This window comes from Tetrao urogallus (genome assembly GCF_951394365.1).
Source record: "Tetrao urogallus genome assembly, chromosome: 18".
Classification (NCBI taxonomy): Eukaryota; Metazoa; Chordata; class Aves; order Galliformes; family Phasianidae; genus Tetrao; species Tetrao urogallus.
Genome location: NC_136831.1, coordinates 2,105,487 through 2,117,606, shown reverse-complemented (window position 1 = coordinate 2,117,606; position 12,120 = coordinate 2,105,487). Strand labels below are relative to the sequence as shown.

The 12,120-nt window shown below is 41.2% G+C and overlaps 1 protein-coding gene across 1 annotated transcript; it reads left to right on the top strand.

Moving 5' to 3' along the window:
• Positions 1-847: 847 nt before the first annotated feature.
• LOC306953518 (uncharacterized protein C17orf67 homolog) lies at positions 848-4,491 on the top strand (the record flags this gene model as incomplete). Its single annotated transcript, XM_079544439.1, has 3 exons — positions 848-902; positions 1,544-1,644; positions 4,375-4,491. 3 exons carry the CDS (start codon positions 848-850, stop codon positions 4,489-4,491), a joined length of 273 nt encoding a protein of 90 aa, XP_079400565.1.
• Between the last annotated feature and the right edge of the window lie 7,629 nt (positions 4,492-12,120).

Below are 12,120 nucleotides of genomic sequence, written 5' to 3'. Positions count from 1 at the left end.
CCGCGCAACGTTGCTGCAGTGCTGTGTTGTACAGTGCAGTGCAATGCAGTGCTATGCTGTGCTGTGAAGGCTCCCCTGTAGCAGTTCTCAAAACCGACAGTCAGTGCCATTAGAAGCCGCAGTTCTTTGCGAGTCAAGAACAAAACGCTCAGCTGTGAGCGCAGTCCGGGCAGTGCACTCATCATCCGGCCTTCCCACCGCATCCACACGGAACTGACTGCAGTCCGGCTCAGCGCCGCTGGGCGGTGTTTGGCCCGTGACACCTATGAACGAGACACGTTTCTTAAAGTCCTGTCCTCGCTTCCCGCTCTGCTAAATGGTGAAGGCGTTTACCATCCCGTTTTCAAGCAACTTGTCCGAGGAAGAGTTTTCTGTGTTTTCAGCTGTGTGGTTCCATTAACTCGGTACACATTTCTGCTTTGTGTTTGTCCTGCTGAGAGTTAAACCAGGTGAATCGATTCCTCTGTGTTAGAGACAGGAGCTTTTAACCATTCAGTTTGGCTTTCAGCAAAGCGCTCGTTTTTCTCAGGCAGCTGAGCCCATTGCTGTGCTGGGTGGAAAGCAGGCCTATTTTCACACAATTAAAACACCCTGCAAAGCTCAGAAAGCTCAAGTGGAAAAACGGTCTTCTGTTTTCTTCCCCTCAGGAGCAGAGCTATGCTGAGAACATTCGAGCAGAGAATAGCCATATTCAAAGCTTCGCTCCAGATGTCTTCAAAATCGTACTGTAGGTCACATTAGTTAAAGCATCAACAAACATTTGTGACTGACGTAGCTACTTCAAATAGGCTCGTGCCTCCGTCAGCACTGCTCAGACTGGAACAGGCTGAGAGAAAGCAGAATCAGAATGAAGCAGTTGCTTGTGTTTATCTTCCTCCTGGCCCTCATGACCGCCTTTGCAGGTAGGAGTCTATATAAAATAAATCCGTGCATGGATGTGATTACGGAGTAAGAGATGCAGACCACATTGTCATAATATTAGTGCTTTGTATTTTAGGATCTTCATATTTCAGTTTTAATACTTAACTTTTTATACATTGCAGGCGTTCCATGATCTGACTTGGAACAAGTGAACTATTGTATCAGATGTTTTACTCTCTGCGTGCACACTGCAGTCATTTATTCTAAAACCAAAACACTATTTTACGAGCTTATAATTTTAATATTATTTCACCAAACTCTCCTTTGCTTTACACAGAGAAATAATCTTGAAAAGTAAAGCGAAACAGAAAAGAATCGGAAGAGTTACTAACGTTAGTGATTAGATGGTGCTGTTATATTTTTTCAATTTAGGCAGTAACATTAATATGTAGGATTTGTTACATGCTGGTAGGACCAGACTATAGAAAGCACAAGTATAAAAATGGTTTAAAGTTCCACTCATATCTTCTGGAATGCAGTATCCCCTGGGAAGGGGCTGTAATGAAAGAACACTTTGTATATAGACAAAAATAAAGTTTGGAGACATTTCTTTTTACAACTGACAGATAAAACATTAACTTCATGGTAATTTCATAACTAGCTGCTGCTTTTCCATCCGTAGACACTTCACCAATTTTGGCTGAGAAAGAAGCCAAACAGATTCTGAGAACTCGTCGTGAAGACAGACAAAGAAAAGCTGGTTTCCCCGATGAGCCAATGAGGGTGATTTATGGCATTTACTTTTACATTGCATTTATTAACAAAAAAATAAATAGGGAGGGGGGAGTGCTTAATATTAGATTTGTACAGGTAAGATTCCAGAGAGTAAGTTATGGATATCACCTACTTAAGCAGCTGAGTTCTTCTGTGAAATATTAAAAAACTCTGTTGCATTCCTTCAGTTCGTGTCAGGTAGCATTTTGTAAGTGCTGAACACTGCTCAGGACATGTACAGTGCAGAAATTATGTATCACAAATGCGGGTTAGATTATTGAGAAGCAGTGGCTTTTCATTTATAGAAATGTGGAGTTCATCAGGTTGTTCCTGAGAAATGAAATAACAGGAAATGTCTTCTGCTTCCAGCACATTCTGCACTCAAGGCAGAAAGGAGGTGCAGGTGTCAGTGGTCAGTGTGGAGGTTGAGGCAGCTCTGCACCAGCTTTTAATTCACTTACTTTCATTTGCTTTTTTATGACTGCTACAGCAGTATATGACATTGTAGAGATTTTCAGCTGCTAGTTTAATGCAGCAGCATTCTTTTTGTGTGTAATATTTACATTTATTGATCTCTAACCCAAATTACAACAAAAGGAACGTGAAAGAATTAGGAACCTTCTGTTTTGCATGCTTCAAGAAGATCTAACATACAGTTCTGCACTTCTTGAGTATTACTTAAGGTATTTTAAAATTAGTACCTACTTTGTTCCAAGGTAAATAAACCAAGCTAAAATTATATGGCTCTGAAGAGGCAAAAGCCACAGAATCCAGAAAGAACACAATAGATTGTGCATATATGAGGAGTACAGGGGCTCAGTTTAGCAAGGTGCTGGACACTTCTGAACTCCATAGGCACAAAGAGCACTACCTACCTTGTAAGGCTGAGCTCAATGCGTGCCAGGCTCGTGGAGACAGCTAGTGGTTTTCTCTTTCTAATGCTTACTGTATCCCAGCCAAAAAGAATCCACCTGGCAGTCCTGACCACACACCACTTCCAACATACACTTATTTGTCAACTGTGGCAGCCACAACAAACCAAAGCTGTCACAAAAATACTGCACCATGCTTGTTAACAATCTTGAACAATTACGAATGTACGACAGCACCAAGAAACCAATGGGTGCACGCTTCAGGGTTGGGTTGGTTTCCATGCTGTTGCTGAAGGTGCTTTGCAGTTGTTGACGATTGGTGGGAACACATCCCAACCACGCTAATGCTCCATATAACACCATGAATTATACATACATTATGTAGTAAATATCTTAAATATAAAATCAAACAGGAGAGTGAGATCGAGTTAAACTCTGTGTTACAGGAAGTGAAATGAGCTAGGGCTAGAGAAGCATTTGATTACTGATCTCTGCTGCTCTGCCCTGGCCACTTTGCAAACGCTTCTCTGTAAGAAAACCCAAATGTAAGGGTATTTGTTTTGCTCACTGAAAGTCAAGGTTTTCAGTAGAAAAGAAAATATCCTTCAATAAAAAAATCCATCCCTCCTCCCGAGTGGAACGTGGAGATTTTCAGTTGTGCATGAAGGGGCACGGCTGCTGTATCCCTGTGCACAATTCTACCCCAGACTCAAAGAGAAAAATTGATTTTGTATGGATTCTTTGTAGCGGAATGAAATTAATGCTGAGATGAACCTGCCTCAGTTCAGCCTTTTTAAGCAAAAGCTGTTTGTCGAGGCCAGCTCATGCTGAGCTGAGGAATTTAATTTGCAATTCTTTGTGACACAGTTTGACTTCCACAGTGCTGCTTTACTAAAAAAAGCCATCCAGTTACAGACAGCGAGATCTGCCATCTTTGATTATTTTAAAATGTCGTTCATGTTATCAACACACTTCAGTCTTACTTTAACCAAGGCGCTGCTTTCTATCATGTAGAATCTTTCCAGTCATACAGTCCTGTTCTCTGCAAGTCCAGCCCCACTGAGGGACTGGAGCCAGGGCACTTTGCACTGTGAGGAGCACAGAGCACAGCGAGAGGCAGGATGCTCCTGCTTCCTGCTGCCATCCTGCTCCAGCCCTCTGGGCAGCTCAGAAAGCGGAGAACTGGATAACAGCAGGAATGCTTGGCTTGTGCAGAGAGTTTATGCTACAGCTTCAGTTGCTGCATTACCCAGTGTGCTGAGCAATGGGCTATCTGTCTGAAAAAACCCCTCTCTCTCCCTAGGCTTGTAAGCCCACATGCGTTAGCGCTGTAACTGTTTAAAAGCAAATTTTCTTCCTGACGGAGGTCGAGTTTTTGGCACATGACTCATTCAGTTTGACAACTTGTTGCAAACCCTCTAATTCGTATTATTCATATTTTACACACCAGCAGTCAGCACTGATGCAAAGTGGTTGCTGGAACCCTGCAGGGTACTGCCACAGATCTGATCAAATCGATTATCAAAAGAGGCTACAACAAGCCTGCCTCTGAGATTCCTTTTGTAACCCAAGGACCAAAGAGGCTTCTGTGTGGATGTACCAATAAAATACGTGTATGCAGAATTCTTTAATTATGAATATTTTTACAAAATTCTTGCCCAACACCTTTACTAGTCTGGCTGATACCAATCATTAAGTATTGCTGCGTTACGACAAACTGACTAGAAGTCCCATTTCATTACATTTGATAATTTTCAGAGGTAGGTTAATTGTCCTTGTGCAAGCTGTAAAAATGACCGGGTTCACTGGCCTGACATCAGGTCTGAGTGGTTGCATAATTAAATTACATCTTCTTGTCTTCAAGTAGGAGCACATGCTTTATCTCCAGCGCTTGGAGCAGAGATCAGAAGAGCAGTTCCTGGAACACTGGTTGAACCCACACTGCTTGCCGCACTGCAACCGGGATTTAGTCCATCCAATCTAATGGTCTCGCCTACCCTGCGACTGGTATGTATCCATTTCTTTTACAGTGCATATTTCCTATTTAGAATAAAAAGTAGAGCCACAAACCAGAAGAGGAGAGAAAGAACTAGTGGCTTGAGAGGCACCTTATGCTGAAACGTCTCTGGCAGTGGAATAGGGCAGTGGCACCAACTGTGTCCCTGTAGTTCTGTTCAAGTTAGTAAGCCATTTGATTATACACTGCTGTATGGATATAAGTTGGTAACTGCATAACATGCTTATTAACTTTGCTTGATATTGCTCCTGTTTCTTTCCTGTCTGCTTGTGCCCCATTTCCAGTGCGTCTGTTTAAAGTCTCGTACTCACTTAACTTTCAGTAAGGGCTGTGGCAGGATGAACCTCAGTCTGCACCCTGAGGTATTTGAGATGCAGTCTGACCTGCTAGGAGTGGAGGCTGTTCTGCAGCACCTCAGCTGCAGCAATTTGCTAAGTGTGATTTTTTAAATGGAGCTTTCTGCTTAGTACACGTGCTGGTAAGCTTTAACACAGAGCATTTGCATAGGTTATTAGTTCTGTTTGTGATTTTCAACATCAGTATAATAGACAGAATATTTTCTTTCTTGCCTCCGCTTATCATATACATCATAATGTTCAGTGGGAAAATATAGTCTGAAGCACAGCCCAGAAACAAGGCATTACTCATAATCCAACTGGTAACAATATGCCACATCCCAACAGAACACTGGGGTTGTGATGCAGTCATGCTTTCCTTTTTCCTTGTGCGTTTTGTCTGCAGATATAGAAACTTCAGAAACTGAAGATGTTTTGGGGGAAGACAGATACAAACTTGTAAAGTATAAGGATTAATCCCAAAGTTTTCTAATTCTTAGTGGCTGTTTGTGACACTGAAAGAGAAGACACCTACATTTGTATATCCTGTATATCTGTATATGTACATACAGATATTTGTATATCTGTGTATCTATATATCTCTACATAACAGGATAGGCCTTCCAGCTTACATTCTTCAAAGAGACATGAGATTTCTCAGCTGGGATAAGCTTGTTCCCACCATAATGACAATGCTGTATCACTCACAATCAACTTCTTACCATACAAACTGCAGATTCAGGAGCATACTTTCAAAAGCATTTAAGCAGTAAAATACAAAGATGACATCTGTCAGGGCTGGTGCGATTTGAAAGTTAGAAAGTTCATCTGCTTAAAATTATGCTAGGCATCTATCTGTACCTGTGTGCATCTAAATGCCTTTGAAAACCTGGATACTGGGGCAGACTTCAATGGAGCTATGCTAATCCACAGTAAGCCAAAGGTCTGCAACTTATTTAAAAACAAAACCACAGGATTCCCAGACCTGAGCCCTGGGAGGTAAGCGGGCAGATTTCAAAAAGCCTTTCCAGCTGAGACACAGCTCAAAGCTGGCTCACTTCTATTCTGCTCACAGTGAGGTGAAGAATTAATGTTAGAAAAGTGCTTAAAAGATTTGAAGCCTTTTGTATGTTGTTATTCTGGCCAATTTCTCCATGTGTTTTAAGTATATTTTCCCTCTTTTTCCCTGCAGATCTCTTCATGGCTGTGGAAGAAGATACATAGTGTGACTGTGCTGAGGACAAGATTATTACTGCATTGGCTATGTGCTCCTTGTGGAGCTGAATCTCTTTGCAATAATTACAATCCTTGTGCTGTGGCAAAACTTCCAAACATAGGTAGCCAGCCATATTATACATTTACCAATATACCTTTTCCACCTGTATATTATGTATGTATTGTATTGTATTATGTATGTATGTATTCCACCTGTATGTATATTATACCAATATACATTTTCCACCTGTAAAGGAAATAGTGACTGCATGCATGAATAAATAAAGACTTTCCTCCAAGTTCTGAGCTACAGGCAAGAATAAATCACTAATGAGTCTAGAGGATGCTTTCTAAGAGGACAGCTTTAGACTGTCTGAAGTAAATGGAACTTAAATGGACTTTGGAGGAAATGTTAATTGTAGTTTTGTAGCTTAAATAACATCATATGAAGACACAACGTTTATGCAACGCTGATCTACGTTCAATCACTTGATGAGCATTTCATGTATGGTTTCATAATAAATGCTTAATTCAAATCCATCTTCAGACGATTCTGTTATGCTTTGACAATATATGCTAAAAAAGATTACTGGAAGTGAGGCTCAGGATTGCAAAGTGATTTCTTTTTGTATTGCAAGCATTTCAGTGTGAGGACTTTCTATGTTCAGCAGGTGGGAGGGAAGGGACAGTCTAATCACTCTGTGGTTTCACAGCAAATCTTTTCCCACTCCTTTTCGTTCTCAGATCAGCCACATGTATCCAGCCATCCCCCTTCTGCCCGTGTGCCTTTCTAACTCATGGCTTGGTACAGAATATCTTGTACAATTAGATGGTAAACAGATGATATCTGCTGAACACCATGAGAAAAGTCTCAACTGCTCTGACCTAACAGTTATGATTTGTAACAGCAATAGAGTTAGTTATGGACAGACTCAGCTAACAGCTTAGCTTCACTGCAGTCACACTGAGACCCTAATGACAGGTAGCTAAATTAAAAGCAATCTGATGAAGATAACATTACTGCATCATCAGAGCATTTATTAGGCTCAAATAGCACAACAGTGCTAATACACTTTCCTTCCAGTAAGATGACTCCCTTGGTTGACTCCATGGAAATAATTTAAATCTCAAAGCATCAAAGGCTTACTGTCCCCAGCAGTCAAGATAGAATCACAGATTAAATCTGGGAGTGTGACAAAGTGCAATGAGGTTGCTACTGCCTCCATTCATAATACTCTTAATGTCACTGGATGAATCCTTGGCTTTGATTTCTCTTGCTTAATTAAAAAAATCACAGTGATCCCAGTTGTGCCAATTTCCCCCCACTGAAAGTTAAGTACATCTCTGAAATAACAGGACTCCTACTTACTTACATCCAGTCACAGGTTAGATAATTAGTGGGGTTAAGTGGGAGCTGCTAGGTCTACCTCAGTAACACGGAGCTAATCCTAATGCAAACTGATTCAAGAAGCCACGTCTTCCATTCGTACAAAATAATTTTTGTGCCCTGCAAGTAAAACAGAGAAGCACCCTTCAACCCAGCTGAGAGAGTGCCAAAGAAGAGGAGGGCCAGCAGAGTACAGCAGAGTATTGGAAGTTTGCTGAGCACTGGCAAACACTGCAGTCTAAAGAGAAAGAAGGCAAGAATATGAGTACTTCAGGCTTTTTAGACCCTGAAAAAACTCTTGCCTTTTTCAGCATAAAAGGTGAACACTGCAGAAACATGATATTTAGTTCTATCTACAGAAATGATGTAATTAAGCTTTTTCCAAAGTCCTTCAGCATGGCTGCTCCACTTTGATTTTGTTGTCTTCCTCTATACAGATATTTCCTTTAGAGGCACGCTCTGCTCACAGACATCTGAAGTTGAACAAAACAAGTACATTCTGGGAGCAGTTAGGGGTTTATTTTTGCCCGTGTCTAAAATCTAGAGGAAAACGATAGGCTTCAGTACATGCATGCAAACCATACATGCATGCAAACCATTAGCTTTCCCACCGGGTGAAGGTTTTTGATGATCTGTGGAACAGTAGGCCAATAGAACTGAACAGACAGCCATAGAAGGCTTAATATAAAGAAAAATAAAGAAGTGTTCTGCAAGCTGTATGCTGGAGATGGGAAAGGTGGCAGAACAGCCGATTTTCAAATGCTTTTACAGAAAAGAACTGCAAGACTTGGGAAGATCTTTCACCTAAGAAAGATAGAGGTGCCATTAGCTTTAATCACTGCCTGTTCCACATTCACTGCGCCTGCTAACATTGTCACCTCTCATGTGCAGAACTGACCACTAGATGCCAGTGTTTCCGCATACAAACTGCACCGCAGCCCACAACGGACGTTTGTCTCAAAATATTTTCGCATCCCTCCTTCTCCTCTCCTGTTGTGTTTTTTTTTTTAACTTCTTTTTTCAAAACATTCAGCTCAGATGACTGAAATTAAAAGTCACCCCTAAATAGGAGAAAAGAAGACCTTTAGAAAACGGCTGTTATTTTTCCCCTTTGGATCCAAGATTGCAGTGGATGTGGATTTTAATGCAGTATCTGTCTGCTTATGTGGGTGCACCCCGTTACATCGTAGAAGGAAATGGTTGAAAGTTTCGCATGGTAGAGGTGTGGGACTGATTCAAACAGACAGTGGGATGGGTTCTGTGCACTGGCAGAAGTTCTTCACTCGCAGAGTGGATCCCATTTGATCAGCCTTCAGTAGCCCCAGACTGAAAGCTGCAGACTCACTGCATGGTAACAGCATCTCCCTTTGTGGCATGACATTATCTTGCAACATTTATTATCTTTAGTAGCTTAGGAGACTGTGTGTTAGGTGCTGTACAAACCAGCACTGAAAAATCAGTCTGTGCCCAGAGTCTGTGTCTGAAATGTATCACCCCTCTATAAACAGGGTGGATAAATAATATCAACTGTAATTTAAGTATGCAACAATTCAGGGAGAAGAAAAGGCTGTGAGTTTGGAATGCATCGCTTTCTTCAGCAAGGCCGAGATGGAAAGACTTACTCAAAAACCTGATCAATACGACATGAAGTAGCTATCATATTGCCACTAACAACGTGGCAGTTCAACTAACGGTTTATTTCTAGCAGACTGCCTTGCCTTTCAGAGAACATGCATCAGAGGTACTTAATTACTAAGACTGGAATTCCCAGAAATGCCACTGAAAGCAAATCAATCACTTCCTTCACTTGAAATCCACTTTCACAGTGGTGAAGGTAACACAGAATGCAAAATGCAATTTGTCTGTTTGTAGGTTAGATGATACATGGAGGCCAAACAGGTCAGTATACTCTTCTATCTACAGTGACAGAACTGCTTCCCTCCAGTATTTCTGAAATGTGAACATGAAGGAGTGAAGGACAGCAAATGCAGATGACAACCTCAAATCAAATCGTGCGCATGAAAACGCTTCCCTGCAAAACCTTCTTTTTTTCTTTTTTCTTTTTGTTTTACAACTAGTTAGAGCCTTGTTTTGGATGTCAGAATCTGGTTTGGAATGAAGGCTTCTGTTTCTCTGTCTTAATGAATGAATACAAAAACAAATTCTGAAACTGGAGGGAAATCAGATTGATCGAATGTGATCACTGTAGTAGGAATCTAGCTTAGTTTCTCAGTAAAAAAAAACAATTTTTAAATGACTAAAGAGATCAGATTGGACATCAGAAGGTTATCTGAGCCTTTTATGGCCTACAAAGGGTAGAAAATCTTGTGAGAACCGTGTGTCTTGAGATTTCTGGTATGTGATTAGAATTGCTGAGCAATATGTCTCCTTTTTGGCATTTTAATCCTTTTTCAGGTCTGGGAGGAGAGATGTGCACTAACGTGAATAACAGTAAAAAGCAGAAAAGCTTTAATGAACTTGGAGATCATACAACCACCCTTATTCTAGCAAATATTCAAGTGCAGTGCAGTGCAGGCTCGAGGCGAAACCAAAAGCCTGAATCATCAGTGCTACTCCAAATCCTAAGCTCATCTCAGTACTTCCTGCTTTCATTTTTGTTTTCTTTTTTTTGTTCCAGGACATTTCAATGAGTGTTGGTCAGCTGAAGTACAGTTTTTCCAGATTTGAGGGTATTTGGCTCTAAGGATTCATTTAGACATTAATCTTTTTGCACAATCATACAACATGAGAATCCTACATGTAACTATTCATCTGAGTGAGCCAACCTTAAACACAGGAGATCTTCGACCCAAGACAGAGCAAGAGGGGCATAATGTTGCTTAATTTTGGATTTTTCAGAATAAAGAGAAACCAGTGAGTGGCTCCAAAAAATGTATTCAGCAACGTGCTCCAAATGTTCAGAATATAGCTGGCTTAGAGCTTTGCCCTTGAGCTGTTTTGGTGGGACTCAGATTATCTGCCTATAAAAATGAGACCAGAAACCAGCCCACGGAATGCCTGGACACCAACAGAGCCCAGTGCAATCAGGATACGCTTCTGTATGCTTCCTGTAGACTGCACAGGAATAGTTTCATGGTCAGCAATATACCTTAAGCAGATGAGAAGAATTATTGACACATAATTACTTGCAGGATAAGAGTCTGTCCTGGTTATTTGAGATTATAGGCCTAGTATAGATGATTTATTCAATTCACCTAGCAGACTGTTCATGTTTTGGTAGGACAGTTTCACTCTTGGCCAAAAACAAGCCTAAGAGAGAAAGCCCCATTCCTGAGGGTTCTCACAGCCTCTGTTGAGCTGCAGAATGAGGCACAGCTTCAACTGCAGAACGATGGGTTGAAGTGCAGAACGATGGGTTGAAGTGCAGAATGATGGGTTGAAGTGCAGAATGATGCTACTCCCTGTTCAGAAGAAAATGCACCAAGCAGTATCCATAAGATGGCTCTAACCTCACTGGGGTCTGGGGGTGATCAGTCACAGGTGATTTACTCAATCAGGGCTTGCTGCGTGTAGAAAAAGAGGCAAGCATGAAAGCTAAGTCTTAGCAGTAATAGGAATGGATCAGGTACAAATAAAGCATGCTTAAATTTATAATGAGCAAGGATAGGACTGACCTGCTTGTTCTAGGTCAGGATTCATGTCATCCTAAAGTAGGTTCTCAGAACAGGCATTCTACTGGGGCCCATTTCTTTTCATTGATTATGGATGGCCCTGAAGCCTAAAAAATTGTAACTGCATTTTATCAAAATATTATCTTCAACAGTTATGCTGGAACAGTAATTGTGTAGCACCAGCATGGCTATTTTTATGCTGAGGCATTACTCCCAGTACTTTGAACATCGAAGGGTGAAGAACATCCAACCCCAATGAAGTTCTGCAGCATCTTTGCTCAGAAATACCTGGACAGGCAGGTGGTGTCCCTGGAACTCTAGGGAGGGAAAATCTTCATGCTCTCATCATAGAGCATTAACAAAACTTTCCTGTACAAATATATCCTGTCTAGGATGCTGCAGACCCTTTGCAGCACATGGTTTGGCCTCACTTTTTCTGGCAGAAGAGCAGAGCTCTCCCTCCTTTTTCTGGTAGAGTGGTACAAGTTTTATCTCAGATGCACAAAGATTCAGGGCTCTGAAATTCAGTCCAACAGCATGGCCTTCAACTCCATTACTTTAGATCAGACTGTGCTGGGAAGCAACGAAGCTTTTGGAGCAGTGCTGGTGATCTACCAACAGGAGAAGAAGGGTTTACACCCAACTGCTATGCTCCCGTTATCAAGACATGCTGTACAAACCTATACGTAATTAGCAGGGCACTTTTTTTCCTCACAAAGAAACTGATAAAGGTTCTGGAAAATACAACTGTGCAAGAGGAAAACAAACACTAAGCAACAGCAACAAGAGCAGCAGCAAAAATAGTTTTATCCTCAGTTTATTAGTGCCATGGCACACACAGATTAGCTGTTTCCGTAGTTGTGGAAGGATACTGTTATGATAAATTTATAGGTCCAATGGAAGACTCTTTAATTTAGGAAATGACAAGGCATCTGTGGCCAACCTGTACAAAATTTACTCCTTTATACCTTAGTTACATGCCACTGAGTATTTACTGAGCCTGCAGATATATTTACCATTCGTGCAG